This window comes from Diplotaxodon limnothrissa, linkage group LG7 (assembly GCF_057381915.1).
Source record: "Diplotaxodon limnothrissa isolate DT_005_m linkage group LG7, D_limnothrissa_male_GT1.1, whole genome shotgun sequence".
Classification (NCBI taxonomy): Eukaryota; Metazoa; Chordata; class Actinopteri; order Cichliformes; family Cichlidae; genus Diplotaxodon; species Diplotaxodon limnothrissa.
This window is the reverse complement of record NC_140602.1, coordinates 40483098-40505025: the sequence shown is the minus strand read 5'-3', so window position 1 is coordinate 40505025 and position 21928 is coordinate 40483098. Positions and strand designations below refer to the sequence as shown.

Sequence of the window (21928 nt, the reverse complement as noted above, 5' to 3'; positions counted from 1 at the left end):
AGGAAATGTATCTGTTATGATAATAAGAGAAGTGTGCTTTTTTGCTAATGCAAGCTCTGTTTCCACACAAAGCACATGCTAACAAATCTCACAGCGGTGAAAGCAGGGCCATCAGTCGCACGACTGATGTATTCTGTCAGAGCGTTGCCTACAACCTGAAAAAAGCTACTGGCCTATAATCTCAAGTCTTTGTTAATGGGACACTAATGCTTTCAAAATACTTGCTCCTTACAGATTACGTGCTCCGTAGACAAGCACAGTTAAGGCTGTTTACGAAGACCCAACTACAGCCACCCAATTCATTTAAAGGATGGGTGCAAGCAGACAGGAACTTGATGGGACACCAGCAGTGTTGGTCAAGTTACTTGAAAAAAGTAATCAGTAACTAATTACTGAATACTTCCCCAAAAAAGTAATCCCGTTACTTTACTGATTACTTATTTTCCAAAGTAATTAATTACTTAGTTACTTAGTTACTTTTTAAAAACACGATTTACAACCTGAATAGGTGATAAAGCGATAGATCTTTCAGCCCAATTCTACTTTTTCTACATAATCCATCATACAAAATGTAATCAAATGGAAAAGTCTCTTTTTTTAACTTGTTTTATCAGTTTTAATTTTTTAACTTTATGCATCAAGTAAAAATTTAATTATATGCAACATTCTCTGACTGGAAGAAATTAGTTTAACATTTAAACCTATTTTCTACACATTCCAGCACATAAAATAAAATATTTTTTGTGTTTTCACTCACTCTTTCAAATAGATGCAAGTAAAACACAGCAGAAAATAAATAAAGTCAAAGACTCAGCGGTCCTGTTGCTCTATTTTCACCTGTAAAGCAGGACTACGGTAGGCGGAGGTTTACCCTGGTGCAGGTGTGCCGCGGTCAGTTGAAGAATCCGCGAGTTTCTCTGTGAATTTCCCATTACGTCGTAGCGCACTCGGTGCTTGCTCGGAAGTTTAGGGGGTTTTTTTTCGCTGTAAAAAGAAGTTTTCTTCCCACGCACAACGGACACTAATGTTTTTGTCACTTTTTATGGAATCAAACTCAAAGTAAGGTCAGTACTTCCACGCTTTAAACGCTGCACGCTCATACTCTCTCCCGCACTCGATATGTGATCCATTGTTGATCTGCACACAGCTGTTGTCACTAACGGCACACTCGCTTACGTCACTGTCCTCGCAAAAAATCACGGTTTTAGTAACGCAGTAATGCAGCATTCCTACGGGAAACTAACGGTAATCTAATTACTGTTTTTGCGATAGTAATCCCTTACTTTACTCGTTACTTGAAAAAAGTAATCAGATTACAGTAACGCGTAACGCGTTACTGCCCATCTCTGGACACCAGTGCCTCTAACATTAACATCAACATATACAAAGAGACACTCAGGTGTACAGGAAACTTGGTGCTCAGGATGAACATGTAACTAGAACCTACCTAGAAACAGTGAACGAACAGCAATGCTGCATCACCCTAAAATGCTGTATTTGCCTTTGAAAACAAGGAGAATTCAAAAGTTCCCGATATGACCTATGTTGCACTATGAGGGCAGCCAAGCGGAATTAGAGAGACAAGGTACAGACACGGCTCAGCAGTAACAACTCTGAGAGCATGTGGAAGGAGCACTTTACACTTTGTAGGTAAGCCCAGGTGCACAGCCAATGTCACCGTCTTGCTCCACGATGAGGTACATAAGTTTTCTGCCCATTTTGAGAGTCAGAACGCCACTCTCCCTAAGAGGCCTTCCAAAAACGTTAAGGCTGGCACTCTGATCATTAAAGAGGATGACGCACAAAGTTTTTTCCAGCATGTCAACACCTGTAAAGCAGCCAGACCCAGCAGTATCCCCATCAGAGGATGCAGCTCACAGGAGTCTTTTCTTTCTCTCCCTGCCTGTTGTCCCCTCCTGTTTTAAATCATCAGTCATTGTGTGTGTTCCAAGAAAGAGTAAGGTAATATGCTTAAATGACTGCCACCCTGTTCTCCATCTATCATAGGAAAATCAATTTGAGATGCAGATGAAGTATTTTATTCCTGACATTTTGTCACCCAATCTGGACCTGATACATTTGCCAAGAGGTATAGCTTCACTGATGATGCTTCACCCACAACACGTCATAACACTCTCAGTGATGTGCCAATAAATCGTATATATTTGAGCACAGCATGCATTACCATAATTCCCTAAAGAATCAACACTTAAAGGCCTTGGACTTAACCTCTGCAGGAGGATTGTGAACTTGCTCTCAAGCCAACACAAAGTGGTGAGGATTGCCCCTGTGACTATGTCCTGATCTTCCTCCTATCCTCCCAATATTCACATTATCACACAGATCCAGATTAGAAGTTACGATTGCAGATGACACATCAGTGATTGGCTTAATTATCAGCAGCTTCTCAAGCTAAATGTCAAAACAAAGGACTTTAAGAAGAAAGAACATTATCAGCTGCATGTATGTCCTTTGAAGCTTATATACCCATTGACATCACATGGGACCTACTTGCTAAAGGAAAAATACCCATAAAACATAAAATCCTGTAATGTGATTGTAATTTAATTGCTATACCGGTAATTATCTGTGTTTGTTCTGACTGTAATTTCTTTTTGACTGGGGACAAACACATTGACTTTACCTTTAAAACTGCTTTTTTTTTTCTTTTTGAGTCTCAGACAGGTCAAAGAAATTGGTCTGCACCTTTTTTTTGTTATAAATCTTCTGTCTGGGTCTGGAGAAGGTGGTGGTAGTAACCCAGCAGATTAGTCACTTTAAGCTTTCATCAGGTCATTCTGTCTTTTGCTGCTACATAATGACATGAGGCATTTCACCTTGTTGGCTGATGGATCATTTCTTTCACTTGGCCATTACAGTTTGACTCTCTCATATGCACACACACACTCACATGCATACTGCTCAAAAAATTAAAGGAACACTTGGGTCAATGTCACTACTGGTAGCATGTGGTAGAGGTTGTCTAGAGACAGTACAGAGGTTGCACAGGTTGTCCAACTCCTCTAGGATGGCACATCAATACAAGCCATTACAAGGTTTACTGTGTCTCTCAACACTCTCAAGAGCATAGAGGAGATTCCAGGAGACGGGCAGTTACTCTAGGAAACCTAGAGCCTTAGAAGGTGCTTAACTCCTGGGCAGGACTGGTATCTACTCCCTTGTGCAATGAGGAACAGGATAAAGATGCCAGCTACAAAATGAAATCCAGCAGTCCACTGGTGTGAAAATCTCTGGCCAAACAATCAGAAACAGACTTCACAAGGGTGACTTGAGGGCATAATATCCTTAAGTTGGCCCTGTGCTCACTGCCCAGCACTGTGGAGTCCAATTGGCATTTGCCATAGAATACCAGGTCAACCACCGATGCCCTGTGCTTTCCACAGATGAGAACAGGGGCGACATTATGAAGGCAGTTCCATACCACTGACTGGCCGTCATGCTCGCCTGACCTAAATCCAGCAGAACACCTCGGGGACGTTATGTTTCAGAACATCCCAGTGCTGCCACGTTGCACCTTAGACTCTCCAGGAGCTCAGTCCAGGAGCCCGGTCCAGATCTGGGAGGAGATCCACAAGGACATCATCCATTGTCTCATTGGGAGCATGCCCCAATTAATCAGTTAGCATTGCATTAAAAAGTGCATTAAAAATATATTTAGAAATTTTTTGTAAAACATTGCAATAACAGAATATAAAATAGTATAAAAACATGTAGGCCTAATTGAATTTAACAATGTATTAATAATACATTGCATCCTTATAATAAGAACCTTATTAAAAAGCATTGCTGCTTTTATTGCTACTTTCCAATTGTAGCATAGGTTTTGGCTCTATTTTTGTTGACTATATATACAAACTTCAGTCATAAATTTTAAACATTGGTTGACTTTTAATTTGTATTATTGGTACTTTAAAAAAGGAGGCTCTTTAAAAATAAATTCAAATTAAGCCAGTTAGGCTTAATAATTAATTATGCCAGCTACCTTTTATTTAATGCAAAATGTATTTTGGTTCACTGCAACTGCTGCTAGTCTGACTGTTACAAGTTGTCTTCCTTTTACAGTTTTTAAAGCTTGCAAAAGCTTGTTTTGGTCACTCTGTCTGCAAAGATAGACATTTTTGGATCATTAGACATCAGGAGATTGATTTTTCTGCCATGATGCATTTGATCCTTGTTTCGCTATGCACTATGCCTCCCATCCTGTGACACAAATGGTTATTTGAAAATATGAATCCACCTTTAGTCATGCTGGCAGTTGCAGACAGGACTGAATCAAGTGCATAGATTTAGAAGGTTCATACTGATTTTTATGTGAGTGCTTTCAGTGCTCATTTATTCCTTTTAAAAAAATTTTTACTTTGTATTTCCTGACATCAAAACACGAGCTGCTCTCGCTGCTAACTGCCACACAGAAAGAGATGGACTGGAGTTGCGTTTACAAGAACATGATGATGAGAAAGCATTCATGAGGGATGGAGGAAAATTCACCTGTCCTAAGGCCCCAAACAAACACACATCAAAGGCCAAAACCACATGGGTGCACACATATGCACTAAGTGTATGCACACACTGTCTCTGATAAACACACACATTTATTTGAAGCAGTCTTTATCACCCAAGGCGACTGGCAACGAGATCCATTTTGTGTGTCCAGCAGCAGTTTTTCCATTAGACCTGATGAAATGTCCAAACTATAATGGACCTGAAGAAAGGCTGCATTAAGGCACAGTGGTTTATGTACACGGGCCAGACTGGATAAAAATGTTTCTCTGCTCCATAACAGGATGCCAAAAGTTAATGTTTCCCCATTTCCTTCTGTGTGTTCGCTGGGTGTGAGTTTTGTTAAAACGTTAAGTGCGGGTTCTGGAGGGTTCTACTTTTTTGATAGTCAGACATTTAATTTCCTGCATTTTAATGCGTCAGTTTTCTGCATTTATTTATAGAGTAAAGGTATTTATTTATGGGTTAAAACACAAATTTTAAGCCCCAGTATAACAGAATATTATGCAGTACAACTTTCAGGCAATCTGTATTGCTTTCAAATATTTATTCTTGTGTAAACAAACCTTTCTCATTTAATATTATCCCTGCTGAACCAATACAACACATACAGGCATGGTGCACTGCTCTGCTGTATTTTGTGTCTTTTGTTTTGGAAAATGATTCATGTTTGCACATGGCACCCTGTGATGCGTGTTCTATTAAAAAAAAGTTGCACTGGGTTTTTAATAGCTCATATTCATATACTTTATTAAAAAAAAGTTTTTTAAAAAGTAAACGTAATCTAGACTTCCTTGGTTCTCAAATCTTTTTGGGAGGGAAAAATTCCTCCTCTTGCCTTCTGGCTTCTCCATGATTATTAACCTGGCAGCATGTGCACAGCACCAGAGGTGAGGAGTAGATGCTGCATGTTGCTGACTGAGATCACAACACTGTGTTTCTGTGTGTCTGTCTGTGGTTTAATTGTGTTTGCCACAGCATTTGTATTTTTTATTTATTTTTCTAAAATATTAATATTTTTGGAGTGAAAATAGACTGTGCAGAGAAGAAAACATCCAACCCTGTCGGGCAGATATTTGATGTAACATTTTAGCAGGTTTTTCAGAATAAAAGTTTATTTATTTAGGTTGACAAATACAAGTTTAAATATTTAAGGAGGAGACGTCACGTCTGCCCTCTTTGAAATCTCTGCCTTTGTTCTGTGCGCTGCTTTTTGCTTCTTCTGTGTGCATATTCACCTATTCATATTCTCTTTTATTTTTTGTGCCTGTGTGTTTGTGTATGTAGATTTTTATCGGAGAGGTGTCCATGTACATGATGAAATCAACGAGGGAAGCTCTGTTGGCCCAGGAGAAAACAATAGTGACAGGAGACTGTTGTTACCTCAACCCCCTCACCCGCCGCATCATACGCTTCATAGGTAAGAACCTTGTATTGCAATGTACTCTAAACTGCCCTAAGGTCACTTGTGCTAATGGTACCAGACAGTGACTGAAAACTCTGAATACACATGAAAAGTACTTTGGGCTTCAGCATGTGTAAGGTCCCACCAGTATTTGCCTGGCGCATCACCTCAGTGCAGCTGCGATGAACTGAAAGACCGGAAAATTATGGATCACTGATCTGATTGAAATAATTTCATTCAGTTCTCCACAAAGACTGTGTGTAGAATAAGGGATCAGATTAGTATTCAAAAGCGCATTAGCATGCAATTCTGTGATCCATCACAATAAGACGCTGCTTGTGACTTCAGCCTTGTTTTGTTTAATTTAATACAAAACTATATGAGCAATGTTTATTAATGTCATAGCTCAATAAAAGTTGCATCTGCAACATCAGCCAAGCCTTAACCACGACACAGCATGCTGTACATTCACAACTAAACTCAATGTCGGTGCTGTCAGTCACCTGTGAGGGGAGCTCCAATGCAGACAGCCATGGATTTAGCAACCCTGATGATTTACACCTTACACCTTGAAAAAACAAACTTTTTTAACAGTTCTGATTTATCCGGTACTTCAGTAAAGAAAGGGGCTCTCAACAAACATGGCCATCAAGGAGCAAAACAACTGTGACATGTGTGTCTGGTACTGACTTTGTTGCTGTAATGTTGTCGAGTCACAGTGATGTAGTGTGTTGAACAGCTGTAGATAAAATGGAAAAACTTTTTTTAAAAATGACATGGTAGCTGAATGATGACTTTTCTTTTTTTACAGTGAAGTTGGATAATGTTTTTGGCTCAAGTATCAAGTAAATATAATTTGAACCAATGCGTTTAAATGATGTTGACTGCTTAAGCATCAGATGTCACATTTTAATCAAATTGAAATATGCTGCTAAATAGGGCTGGGCTATATCATACTGTTCACGGTAATACCGGTGTAATTTTGGGCAACGATAGGAAAATGAAATATCGTGATAGAATATGGGTAAAACGCACATGCGCAGTGCCTTTGTTTACATACGCACATGGCGGCGACGCAGAATGAGAAGGGTGAAAGTGGATCGTTAAATGAAACGGATGAACCACAATTGGTTTGTAAAAATGCTGCAACTTCAGTGGTGTGGAACTGGTTTGGCTTTCGTCCGTCAGATACACAACAAAGCACTATTTTTAGTAGAGCATGCTAGCGGCCATCGTTATTACCGTGTTGTTTGGAAAATACGGCACACTTAAAATCAATCCTTTGATTTTTCTGAAAATCGACAGTGCCCCTTATAATCCTGTGTGCCTTATGTATGAGTTCTGGTTGTGTTTACTGACCTTGAAACGATTTTATGTCGTACACGGCGCTGAAAAATCTGTCACATGTTTCAGTAGACTTTGCTAAGCTACAAAGCCGCACCGCTTGATGGATTGTCGGAGCATTACGGCTATGGTAGGCAGGAGCCTCGCGGAGTGATACGTACTGCGCTTCAACATAATATTACCGTATTGTGTGTATAACCTCTTTTTAAGTTTTGTGGATATCATACATGGTTATGCTGAGGATATGTCGGCCAATTTCCACTGGAAATGCCTTTTGCTTAAACTGTCAGCAAGGAATTTGCACTGTTACATTTTTATATAACTTTAAATGCACATAAAAAACAGCTGCTTGTTTAAGTGAAAATACATTGATGGGGTTTTTTGCATTAATAAAGTTGTGGAGTTGTGGAATTTTTAAATGTATATTGTGATAAATATTTTTGGTCATATTGCCCTGCTCTACTGCTAAACTCAGTGAGGCTCAACTGTTATGGGCAAAGATATGTGATATTAGATTTTTTCACCAGAACGCTGCCCAATGCAGACCAGTGACCAAAGGCCAGGCAAACACTGGGATAGAGAAACCTCTCATGTAAAATAATGTTTGTGGAGAAGCCTTTGCTTTTACTGATGTATTTCAAATATTGCTTACATGTTTTTGTATGGTAAGCTAACAGCTGTTATCATGGAAAAGAAAGGAAATTAAATATATTTTAAAAACAAGGACAAGTCCGTGTGTCAATTTTCTATAAAAGCTCTATAAAACCTTTGAATTTTGATTATTTTATAACAACGCTTTACCAGAATTGGGCAGACAGACTCTGTTCCAGTAGAGAGAGTCTGCTGGACTTTCCTGTCATAGTTGAAGAAAAAAAACTTTACAAAACACATTAGAAATGCAATCAGCAATTCACCTGATTTATGTTTTGAGACCTGTTAAATTTGTGAAATTGTCAAGGCATTTCCTGCTCACTTGTTCCCTCCCCTCTCTTCTCTCACTCTAACCCCCTCCTCCCCCCAGTTCCCTCATTGCCCTTCACACAATCATGTCCCCGTGCCCCTCAAAACCTCCCTCTGCGACTCCCTCACCCCACCCGCCTGGATGACAACACAAAGCACATTAATTTCATGGCCAAGCAAGCTAGATAATCAGCAGTCATATTTCACAGCAAAAGGAATGCAGACGTAGACACTGGTCAGTGTTGGTGGGCTGAAAGTGTCAGCGCCATCATTTATATTAAACGCTATCTTATTTTTATGGTCTGTATTTGGCTTGCTGTTGTCCATTTTTCCTCACCTTCCATTTCAACATTAGTTAACTTGCACTTTGTTTTGATTCAGACTGGGTGGTCTGCATCACTCAGACAGACCACCCAGTCTGTCTGAGTGATGCAGACCACACTGTGACATCTTCAGTGATGTCTGCACACACACACACAATAGTCACGATTTAATGTGGTGGAACTGGGAGCTAGATAAACACCCACACTGGAGGGTGATAACTTATATAAACCCTTCTGTGTTTATTTGTGATTGTTTCATTGCTCTGTGTTTGTGGCTTTTCACGTGCTCTTCTCTCCTCTCCCGTCTGTGTGTCTGTGGTGCCGCAGGTGTGTTTGCATTCGGTCTGTTTGCTACAGACATCTTCGTCAATGCAGGCCAGGTGGTGACTGGAGGTCTCTCGCCCTACTTCCTGTCTGTTTGCAAGCCCAACTACACTGGCACCGAGTGTCGCTTTAATCACCAGTTTATCGTCAACGGCAACATCTGCACCGGGAACCACGTGGTGGTGGAGAAGGCTCGGCGGTCGTTCCCATCTAAGGACGCTTCGCTGAGCATTTACTCTGCCGTTTACCTGACGGTGAGAGCACCGCACCTCATCCTTTATTTCAGAGACAAAAAAAGGCTTGAAAAAACATTTTATAAAACGTATATCTAATGTAATGACACAGTATATGTTTAATTAAACAGCATGCGATATATTTTAAGGCATGAATGTGTGTAACGATATTTGCATTTAGGTGTATATTTCATTTCCTTTCATTCTCCCTTTGTAGCACGTGAACACTCAACGTTTGTGTTTGTTTATCCCATTTTAAATTAGAAACCAACCAATAATGTGTAGACAAAAAAAATTCTCCAGGGATTCAACCTGAGCATAGTTAATTAAAAGCAATGTCATGTTCTAGTTTAGAATAGAAGGTAATTGGTTTACTCGTCTGTGGGGAAAAAACCAGACAGAAAATATATAATTTGAGCCGGGCTGCTTAAAGTTGTACTGCACATACCTGTACCGTATGTGGAGTTAAAAACTACTGAGTAAGAAGGAGTATTTGTTATAAACACAGCACCTTCGGTTCTTTGATGGAGGAATTGGCAAGGAGGGACTTCATGCTATTTGAAATTGAGGTGAGGAATATTTCACACTAGCACAGCGACAGTTTAGGCGTTTTTAGAAAATTGGCTGGAGGTCGCATGGAAAATTACTTTTTGAAGCGATAATTGAAGAGCAGCTGTTTGACATCTGAGTGACAGGGTGAGGGCCTCATCTTTGGAAAAAAGAGAGTGGAAGTGCAAATTTTATCAACAGGAGCAGGAGGAATACAAGAACAGATTGTTGTTGATGAAAATTAATTCGATACCTTCGCTACTTGATTGGAATTAGGGCTGCACGATTAATCGTTAGAAAATCGCGATCTCGATTCATACTTATGTGCGATCTCATTTCCAAATGACAACGATTAAAATAAAATAAAATTAAAAAAAGACGACGACGACGACTGTACCGCATTTTGATCCGGGACGTAATCTGCATGAAAACAAGCGCTCACTCTTCCTGCTCAACAAATGACAAGGGCGGAGCCTTATACCACGTGATACAGAAGCTGTGCCGTGTGATGCTAAAATTAGCAGGGGAAAAAACAACGGAGAGCACGTCAGGGATGACGAGAAAGTGACAGGAGAAAATCCGCCCCGGTCAACCACCCAAACATCAATAACGTGAACCTTATACAGCGCTTCCCTATACACGTCGAACTCTCGCAGGCACAAAGAAATTACGGAGGCTATCACTTATCACCTGACCAAAGATATGGCTCCCATCAACACTGTGCAATTAGGAAAATGATCAACACCCTAGACAAACGCTACACAGTGCCGTCCCGCAACTATTTTTCTATTGTTGCACTACCTGCTCTATACACGCAGCGTCGAGCAACAGTGGAGACAGAATTTCAAGCAGTACAACATTTTGCGGCAACAACAAAACGTGAGACATTTGTTGTTTTTATGTTTATTTATTGTTTTTATGTTCAGTCTCAACTGTTACGAAGTTGATGTGCAGTTAATAAGTACAATAAATATTTATACTGGAAAAGAAAACCGTGAGAGAATCGTGATCTCAATTCTAAGCCAAAAAAATCGTGATTCTCATTTTATGCAAAATCGTGCAGCCCTAATTGGAATAGAGGTAGGTGAAAGTTCAAGAGGTGAAAATATATGCAGGTAGACCTTTTTGTTTTTAAATGCTGACAGTCCTCCCGCTTATTAATGGGTTCTCTTGTTAGGTTCAATTTTTTATTCTCTGTGGGGGAAAAACGATGTCTCTGTTTTGCAGTATCTTGCGCTACTATGATGTAACTTTTTCACAGCCTTCCCTGACTGATTTGCTATACCATGGGGGCTTTGCACTATTTTGAAATGGTAAAATATTTGTCACCAGGATGCAGAGGAGGCTACCCCCCCCCTCTGTCCCCTTCTGGCTGCCTCTGCCTCAATTTTATCCCACAACTTAGACATTCACATTACTCACACCCTCATTACACATACATATAGGATCTTGGGGGTGGGCATGATACACGGAGTCCAAGTTACCATCAGGGTGTACGCCTCACCCCTGGCGTCGTTGCCCACCTCTCAATTTTAAATACATGTAGACATTGAGGGCTAGCAGGAGGGGCTATGCGCTTACCTGCTGCTCTCTGGCAGGTAGCTCCATGCCCTCCTGGGTTTTAATTGCACCTTAGAACACACATGCATCAACACTACAATGAGCGGGTGGAGGGAGGTTTGGAGTCTTCTCTCACCCCCATTCTCTGCGGCCTACTGGAGCGGGGGGGCTAGGAGGAGTGGGCCGTCCGACTGCGGTCTGGGGCCTCCCTGCTGCTGCGGAGTCGGGGCGGTCTGCCTCTCCCCACCGCAGGGAAAAGGGTAACACCACCTGGGTCTGGGTGCAGTTCCCCCCTCCAGGGGCAAGGGTACCTAGACCCGGTTAGTAGAGTACGCTTGGGGAGTGTGATCGTGTGTACAGCGTCCCTTTATGTCTGTCTCCACGTCGGTTGAGTGTGAAGTACATATGAGAGCATGAGGGTGGGAATGGATGTTTGTGTCTGTGTGTGCCTGTATGTCTGTGTCTATATGTCAGGTTGGGTATCAGACGCCACCTCTCTGGGGACATCTCGGGCCCTCCAAGGTTTGGAGGCCTATCTCCACCCACCACCACTTCCCCTGCCGGTGGCGGACTCCCTCAGACATCGGTGCGTTGGTGGTTCTTTGTATCTGGGGGTGGGCGTCCGGGTACACACCGGCTCACTCCTTGGCGGCCGCTTATTGGGGCTCGCTCGGGCCACTTTGGAGGTGGGGTGCCCCCGGCCCCTCGGCCTGGGGCTCGGTCACTCAGGCACAGCTGGCTGCCGGCGGAGCTCACGGGCGCGTCACTGCAACTCCCCCTGGCTTCTGCTCCGCGGCTGCTGAATGAGCTCTCATCTGGGACTCTCCTTAGCTCTTACTGGGACAGTGGCGCGGCTGCCCCTCTGTGGGTCTTCCTTGGTCTCTTGTGTTCTGGGGGCCTCTGGATGTCTGGAGTTTTGATCTCCTCCATACCTGCTTGATACCATAGAGGACAGGGCTGTGGCTCCCCACACTCTCTAGCAGATCATTACATGGAGAAACCTTTGGAATGCAAGCATGCTGATCCACACAGGTATGCACACAGGTGTACACATGGGTATTCACAGATGCGGACTACAGCTTTCTTGGCTGCTGCCTCAAAGCACACTGTGCGCTGTCTATCTTGCGTGCTGATGTCACATGCTGCTGTTTCTGATGTCACTTCCAAAAAAAAAAAAAAAAAAAAAAAAAAAAAAAAAGAAATGGTAAAATATTTGACTTTATTTTAGTGGGAAAACCTCCAGTTGTTCTGCATGGGATCTCTGTTCCTAATCCACCTAAACAGAAGAGCAGGAGCCTGTTTTTTTTGGTTTTGTTTTCGTTAAAGACATTTGGGACAAAGAACAGTCTAATCTTTCCACCTTTCTCCTTCTAGATGTACATCACCAGTACAATCAAGACCAAGTCCAGCCGCTTGGCCAAACCAGTGCTCTGTTTGGGCACACTCTGCTCCGCCTTCCTCACCGGCCTCAACAGAGTTTCAGAGTATCGAAACCACTGTTCAGATGTAGTGGCTGGATTTATACTGGGATCAGCTATTGCATTGTTTCTGGTGAGGACTACTAAAACTTGCATTAGGTTTGGGAAGGTGGTGGAGAAGGGGTCGGAGAAGAAGAGAGAAAAGAGAAGGTGGATTCTGGTCATGAGCTACTTTCAAATTATAATATTCATTTTGAGCTTCATTTTGGAACAAACCCAAACTGGTAATTGGATGATTAATTCAAGCTGCAGCTTCCCAGAGCCTTTAACGTGGGTTTGTTTTCATTTCAAAGTCAACCATGTGAAAATTTATGCCTTAAAATTCTTATATACAGCAAATATTTTTATGTATATCTTTGATGAAATTCATTTTAGTGACAGTACAAGTGTTGGAGAGGGCACCAAGTATATAAAAAGGTGAAAAAAGAATGAGGTGTGATTTATGTTATGCTCAATAAAGGTTTAGATAAAGGTAAATTAAGCTACATTGATCAAGTTAAGAATACACTGGCTGATTGTGGGGTATTGGAGAAGATGAAAAGAAGAAGGAAGTGAACAACCCAAGATTCAACCTGAAATCTGTAAGCGCAAGGACAAAAAAAGAGAAGAAAAATGAGGTAAACACTACTTTTAATTAATTTTTAGATCGTGGAGGTAACCAGTGATGTGATTAATTCAGATTCCGTACTCCAGAGGTTAGGCATCCTGTTATTTACCTTCGTAAAATAACTGCCGTAGCAGTTGCCGAGGATAAGATGTGCAAAGTGGGCTCATCTTTCCAAGCAAGACAGCAGTTTCACTGGGCTGCTGTCCATAATGTAAAATCAACATCAGTTGTCCTGCGAGATTTAGTCAAACTGCTTGGCTTCTGCTGCAAGTTAATGTGCTTTTTTCAGACTATTCATCATATTTTATGCTGTGATTAAATTCAGGGTAATAGCTGCAACTTAAACTGATCACGTTGTTTTGTGCTGAATGGGAAAGCTCACTCAGGAGAAAGGAAGGTGAAGGGGACCCCCACCCCCTGCCCCCACTATCCAAAAAGATTTATTTAATAACCTCAGAGGCTTCATTACTTCTAATTGCCGCTGAGTCCTGAGTGCCAATGCGGGAGACACATGGAGGAGAGACTCAGATAAGAAGAAGAAGCTAGAGGTTTGTTATTTGTACATTGGTTGATATGAAGGGAAAATCAGTCCTTTTACAGCTGTCATCTGTCTACAGTGATGGTATTAAAGTGCTAATGTTTAATATATGTAATGTTTTAGTAGAGTGTATGCTAAACTAATTAGAACTAAATACCAAGGACAGCAGAGATTAGTGAAAATGCCAGAATCTCGATTTGGTCACGACTCAAAAAGTGAAAAAAAAAAAAGGTCACAAATTAAGAGTCTGACTCAATATTGCACCAAAGAAAGTTAGTGGCATTGGAATAGTGTGATTTACATGTGCAGGTCAAGCTTGGTCTTGGTTATTCTTTAAATAATTCCTGCTGTGGTGCAAAACAGTCAGGTTCAGTGTGGTCACATCTTTTTCTTGCTGCATAATAATAATAATAAAAATAATGTATACTTTATTGATCCCCGTGGGGAAATTACTCTTGCTGCATTTGACCCATTCACCCAGTGAAGCAGTGGGTAGCCACTCAGCAGGTGCACCGGGGAGCAGTGTGTAGGGACTATAGCCTTGCTCAGGGGTATCTCAGGGTAGCCGTTCAGTGGATTCAAACCCCTGATCTTCCGATCATGGGACCACCACTCTACCTACTGAGCTATCCCCGCCCCTGCCCATGAGGAGGTGGATCCACTGCACCTGTTTCTTTGATAATTGATAGTAGCTTTCAGTGATTAAACTGTTAAAAGTGATATACATTATGCCATTGATCTTCAGGAAAAGATAAAAGGAAATGGGGTTGTCTGTGCAGGTTCTCACCCATCCAGGTCATGGTAGTCTTAAGGGCCTTGAAGTGTAAGTCTAGTTGCCTTTAACTCAAGTGCTTAAAGAAAAGGAAATCTGTCATTACGTCATTGAACATTATTTTCAGTTTATTATCAGCATACCATGAATGAAGGTTGACCATATTCCCCTGTATTTGCCTTATATTTACAATGAAGCTTATCAAACTCGTTTCACATGAGAACTGAGCCAAGTTGATGGACTGCTATCTTGCAGGAAATGAATTGATAAAGAGAAAGCTGAAAGCAGGTATAGTCTAAATCCTGCTGCTATCAGTGCTCACAGAGAGGAGATCTGAATGGACTCACCAAACAGCAAATGCCTTTGGTCTTTCAAGAGATTTGTCCGCTGCCAGCAGATTGAGGGATCATTGTTAAGAACTTGGTTTTAGAATTGGCTCCGGGATGATGTTGGTAACATAAGATATAAAGCTGTCCACTTGATTCAAGGGAAGGCGCATGCTGACTTGCTGAGTCTAATAGAAGCTAAATCCCCTGAAATTTGAAAGTGGTTCCAAACGAATTCACAGCATGTAGAAATGACACCTAAAAGGCATGCATGACTCATATAAGTCGCAACCACTGTAAGAGGTAATATTACAATTCATCTGCTATCAAAGATGAATTGATAAAATAGGGTCTTGAATTATCTGCATAATGGGCAATGTGAAGATAGAAAATAACTTTGTAAGGGTGGAGATGCAAACCGTATCACTTTGCTGCTTCGAAGTACAAGAGTGTGACTGGATTGGGATGGAGATTTATGCTGATACATGAAATTATGTAAAGCATAAGATCATATGGTTACATTCAGTTCAATCAATTCAATTCAGTTTTATTTATCTAGATCCCAACAGCAGTCACCTGGAGGCGATTTATATTGTAAGGTAAAGACCTGACAATAATACAGAGAAACCTGAAACAATCAAACAACCCCCTTTGAACGAGCACTTGGCAGCAGTGGGAAGGAAAAACTTCCTTTTAACAGGAAGAAAAGTCCTGCCACAACCGGTTGACGGTGAGGGGACAAAAAACACAATTAAATAACCGTTACTGAACAGTGCATCTCAGGTGATGGTGCAAAGTAATCCAAAGTCATTTCATAACCACCTCAACAAACTACTTTCCACTGGGAGGAAAATAAAATAAATAATACATTGCATTGAGTGCTGAACCACCAACACAGTTTCAAGTTTCTTTTAATCACAAGTCTGGGGAAAAAGCAGCATTTTTCTGTTGCAAAAATCTGAGACCAGGAAAGTTTCTAAATGATTTTTCAATTCAGCGTTTCAGTGGCAATCTTCAGATTCACTTTGTCTTCATCTGAAACAGTAGGCGGCAGTTCACACACGTCTGTTTTTGCATGAATGACAGGACACACAATGGGGAATGAAAAAGCAGGAGGTGGTTCAGTTTAATAGAAATGTGTTTACAACAGCCACATCAATATGCAATTTAAACTTGTGATAAAAATGTAAAGAATTGTCAAACAGGATAGTTATTTGTAAATTCTGCCCTAGGAGCTATAATTCACTCATTTACTTGGTCTGGGAGCTCTAGAAATTCAATGCCCATGAACAGCCACAAACAAGAAAACCTTGAGCTTCCTCCTGCTTCATTTTCTCCTTTGCTGCTGCCTGAGGGCACGGTTGGTGTCTGGTGGGGTGGGATCTCCCTTAGGCTGCCTTCTTTGATTAACTAGTCTGTGGAGGAGTTAACAAAGACTGCAACCTTACTGGTGTCTCTACCATTAAAAATTCTGACTAGTGGACAAAATGGAAAAAATACAATTACCTCTAATTTATAAACATATAAATGAAGAAACAGCATCTGTTTTCTGCACCTGTTAGCCCACAAAGATTAGCACCCTGAAGCATTTCTGCTGGCTAGATGAAATGATATCCAGCTTTAAGGGACTCACGCAATGTTTGATTGCTCTTTTATACCCATATAAACGTTATATCACTGCAGTAAAAGTTCTGATGTGGAAAATGTAGCCACGTCACACCAAAAAAAAAAAGAAAAGAAAAGCCCACCAGAGAATTTTTTAAGGTAGCAAAAAACCCTATAACAGCTGGCTCTTGCTGCGGCGTTTAAAGCTGAAAGGGAACAGGATGTTAGTTTTCTGCAACGTTTGTAGGTACATGACACTGTATGGGGGAGGGCACTGTAAGATCAAACCAGCAATCCTGAAAATGAAAATAACAACCAAAAGGGAGACAGCCTGCTCCAGAATGCCCTTTGATCAGCAGACTCACACTGGGCTTCAGACCTCCATTAGCTCTTTTATTTTTAAAAAATCCACCAGATGTGGCCCTGGATTTCTTTTAAAATTTAAAAAAACAAATACTAATTGTCAGATCGGTGGCTAGAGGAACCTGTACCTTAAAACAACATCACAGCTCATGCCTCCAAACAAAATGACCGAGGTCATCCAAGCTCCTTGCGACTGGTCTGTATGAAGCAAGACTGTAACATGAAGATGCATCAAAATTGACTGCATAATATCCCCTTGAACAAAACTAATTTTTTGGGCGCTCATCCAGTAGTTCAGTCCAGCCCTTAAGGATTATAATGACATTCATAAATAGAGAGACGTGTTTTCCTTTCCCTCAAATTCACATGCATTTTTGGGAACAAATGTTATTTGGGAGAGGGGATCGCTCTCTTTTACTTTCTCTCTCTCTCTCTAACACACACACACACACACACACACACACACACACACACTGCGTAGAGTTTAGTATGGGGGGAACAGTTAATGATGAATAACGGATTTTCAGAAACCTACTATAGAGACTGTCATTCTCCTATCCTCACCTGTACCTTTCCAAATGAGCCATATCAATTCATACAATGACCAAAATCAGCTGAGCTGCCCTTTCCTTGAAATTTGTGAATTAGTGAAATCTCAACAGCTGTTGTTGTGGATTATCATACTATTTATTACATATATTCATAACCCTTTGGATGAATTGTAGACACTTGATCTTCAAGTCAACATTTCGGTTTGCCCATTTATTTGCAAAACGTATCAGTGATCAACCTCGGCTATACCTCCTTAAATCACCGTAGCAACTTTACTGATGATAGCATTAACCTCAAAGCACCACTGTGCAGCCTCACCAAGATGTGAACACGGCTGTAACATCAAGTTACGCTACAAAGTCTCTTCACTCGTTTTATAGAGTTTAAACAACTTTTTCGGACTTTTTGTGTTTGAGTTTCTAATGTTCGTGTGATTTGCTGTGTCTTTCTGCCTGTCTCACTATTAATGTTAAACTGTCCTCATACCTTACAGGGTATATGTGTGGTGAATAACTTCAAAGGTGTCCACAGTGCAGCGGCAAAACAGAAGACTGAGGAGTACCGCGGTCTGCCTCTGATGACTTTCCCCCGTGTGGAGAGCCCACTGGAGACCCTGAGTGCACAGGTAGCTAAAAACACTTAACCTGGAATCCCATAAACTTTAATCTCTATGATGCACATTATCTTTCTTCATTAATTGGCAGAATTCCCTCAAGGCCTGCAGCTTAAAGCAAATTCCTCCCCTCAGATAAGGAATTCTGTAATTCTGGAACTTGGTGTCACTGTAATTTATTGCCATGTACTTTTTTTTCCTACTTTTTCATGCCCTTTTTAGAAGGTCCAAGTGAGGGTGGTGCATAAATCCAAAGATAATTTTCTGTTATCAATAAGTTATTTGGTTAAAAATGTACTCTCCTTCTTTCTCCTTCTTTCTATATCCTTTCTTTCTTTCTTTGTTCACTAAGCAATGACACGTGGCAGGCTTGACGTTTGCACTTCACCCCTTTCCTCCTAACCAAATGCACAGAAACTTAACACAGAGCACTCTTGGCACCAGCTGACACGTGATTTCCTCTTCCTTTTCATTTCCACGCTTTCTGTTTCCATCCACTTCATTTCTTTCTTTGTCTTTCTCTACCCCTGTCCCTTTTTCCCCCCCCATACTCCCTCCAACATCCATTTTCAGAACCACTCGGCATCGATGACAGAGGTCACATGACTAAGGGGGCAGCACCGGGTCACGTTTGCGTCTCCACAGCACTTCCAGACACAATGACGAGGACGCATGTCACGTGGCTCCGAATGCTTACAAAAACCACTCCTGATATATCTGTTTAAATCACCTGGGGGACAAAATACACCATGTTTGCAGTGGTTTTCATTTAGTTGGGCTATGCTCAGTTCAACCTCCCAAGGCACACAGATCAGGCAACAATATCACAAATCACAACATAAGCACAGATTGTTTTTCCAGGTTATTTGAGATCATTGAAACATGGGACATTTTTTTCCTCCAAGGTGTGCTGTTTGTAGTTAGAGGACGGTGTTTTGTACATTTTGTATGAGCGAGTGCCGTAGCCTATCCTGACGATGTTAAAACCTGCACACTTCCTGTCAGCTGACTCACTCTGTTTTACATCACATCCTGCCGGGTGAAATGCCTTGTCAATCACCACATGTACCCCACTCGGTTAGAAAAATCTGCTATGGAAAAAAAAATATTGATGTTGTTGTTCTGTGGTGTTTGTCATTTGTACAGAAAAAAGACAGAATCCTTCTTTTTATTATCTCTGTACATTAACTGACCATGTCAGGTCATATTTTTTATGGATTTTTGTTAATATGTATGACTATTATGATCCATTTGGACCTGTTTGCCTGCTGTAAACCTGGATATGTTTTGGTATCAGTTGTTTGGGGAACAACTCCTCTCCCCTTAGGAGGAAATGGCAAGGATGAGTCACTGAAATGCTCAGAAAATGTGTTTTTGCACCTGTAGTGACATGTCATCAGGCTAAATATACAAAAATCTGATTGGCTTAAATGCATGGTATCAGTGTGCTTCACCCCAATTTGCAGATTTACTTTGATGTTAACAGGAAGCTCTCTATGGAGAGATCCAGAGGAGCTAGCCCGTGCCAGATCCGTGTATAGATTATGCTGGTATGGTTTTCCAATTATATTTACTGAAATTCCAATGGAAGACATCCCTAATAAGTACATGGCGAAAAATATAAGAGATTCTTTTCAAGTGAAACTGAGTAATTTACTTGAGGCCTGGTTAGTCCTCCTCACTGAAAACCAGGCTAATGACTCCTGCTTCACTTTTCCTCCTCGAGGTACCCCTCCCTCTCCCCAACCCACCAGTGGATTGTGATGCAATGTTGTGATTCCATTTCCTATTGGAAGATATGCCCAGCATGAAGAGAGAAGTCAAGATGTTTTATAGATATTACTCATTATCATTGTGATTACAATTGTCTTTTACTTTGAGAACAAAAAAAGGCATTTCAGCTGAAATGCTACATATATTTTCTTTCTTCGTTTGTCCAAAAAAATTAAATAGTCAGTAGCAACAGTGTGTCCTCTTGTGTTTCTTTTTATGTACCCAAACGCTTCAATGAGAATGGTAACTTTTCATTTACTTAGAAAATATGTGACCAACGACAAGGACAATCCATCTTGACAGTCAGTACTTGTAAGTTACGTGTGAAACGTGTCTGTCCTTGTGTTTGTCTGAATATCCAGAGATTTGTTTTCATTACTTACCATTTTTCCCCTGATTTGAGCCTTGCAGTGTCACTTCAGCTGCATACAAATCCTACCTCCTTTGCTGTGTCATCTGCATGCTAAAAATGCAGTCACATTATCCTTCCAGTCAACAAGTTTCTGATTATAGGCCAATGGATAAATGTTGATCTGAGCGATCACAGACTGTTGGACCATTCGCTGTGATGTAACGTAATATAATGTATGAAACTGGATGGGTACCCATTAGATTAATTAATTCTCCAATACCTAAACACTGTGCATCATCATTTCTATGAGTGTGTTACATACTCCTGAATGTTAAAAGTTGAGCCAGTGTTAACTCTTGATTTCATTTGAATAGTAAATAGATGGATTTTTATTTGCAAGATGGAAGTGTAATGCAGTTGGTCCTTAATCACTAAATGTCACTGGATTATTACAGGAACAGCCCAAGGACATATTGCATTCCTAGGTTGAAGAAAACCAAAACAGGTTTGTTATTCAAGATGTTTGAGTTACAGGACAATTTCACTGAACAAACCTTCAGTTCAACCAAAATATTGCAACCATATGCAACAGACTTGCAATCTCATTGCCTTTGAAATGGTTGCTTTCTAGTTAAGCACTAGATCTGCAGCCACTTGCAGTCATTTGCCATCTTCAAGGTGACTTTGGTATGTTAGGATGGCAATAAAACGACAATAAGACAGTCGGTCTACTATCGAAGCTGTCTGTGTTAATACAGTTAATAAACTGTGATAAATTGATGTAAATTGCAAATCTTTTGGTTTCTACATGCACAGAAATTCACATTAACAACTTAAAACCATAGACTTGAAATGTAGAAAATCACACAGGCCTGTAACCAAAATATAACCTGTTGGCAACCCTGTGAGTCAAATAGTCTACTGGAGAGGAGTTGTGCTCATAGACATAGACAGACTGACTAAGATTGATTGATTGATAGGTTGATAAGATTCTGATGAGAAAAAGCCACATATTTCCAGACATATTGAAATATGCTAATATTCACATGTTCACTCAAAGCCTAACATGTTAAACATAAAAGCAGTCAGTTATTCTAAAACAGAGTTGTAAGATTACTGCTTTTAGAGGATATGCATCCCTGGAAACTGAACTGTGAGCTGTTGCAATGATTTGTTTTAGACCATCTGTTTTAACAGAGTGCGGTTACACCAATGACTTCATAGGCATGGTGTCAGTCAGCCTAGAGTTGACTGTGAGTGTATGCTCAGTAAATGTAAACATTAATTAATCTGGCAGTCAGTGTTTGAATCAAGCAGTCAACCCTGAGACCATGACCCTAAATTTCGAGTTTAATAAAGAACGTGTACGAGTACACCTTAAGGGTTGTTTTTGAATGAAAAGTTAAGTAAAACGAATGCCGACGACTGAAATTTGAGTCTGATCCTTCATATTGTTGCTTTGGGGGTGAAGCCAGAAGAAAAACGGGATGTTTAAGTGAACCTGTGTTTACACAGGCACTCAAAAAAACACCATGAATATGGCTTTATTCTTCTTTCATGTTATAACTTGTGACAGGCGGCCCTTCTTTTCCCTCACACCACACCCCTGTCCAGCTGCTACCTGTGCTACCTAGAAAAGTGATTAAAATGAGCATAGTTGTGCTAAAACCAGGTTATTTAGCTTCTCTAGTGATTCATCCTGTTACAGCCGCGTCGACTTCACTGATGTT

General features: G+C 40.8%; 1 protein-coding gene across 1 annotated transcript in view; it reads left to right on the top strand.

The window, feature by feature from the left end:
- plppr1 (phospholipid phosphatase related 1) overlaps positions 1-18679 on the top strand; it is a 40571-nt gene extending 21892 nt beyond the window's left edge. Inside the window, exons 3-7 of the mRNA XM_085358069.1 lie at positions 5809-5941; positions 8881-9131; positions 12594-12770; positions 17954-18085; positions 18647-18679. Of these exons, the coding sequence (XP_085214195.1) occupies positions 5809-5941; positions 8881-9131; positions 12594-12770; positions 17954-18085; positions 18647-18679 (726 nt within the window). The remainder of the gene's footprint in view (positions 1-5808; positions 5942-8880; positions 9132-12593; positions 12771-17953; positions 18086-18646) is intronic.
- Positions 18680-21928: the final 3249 nt, after the last annotated feature.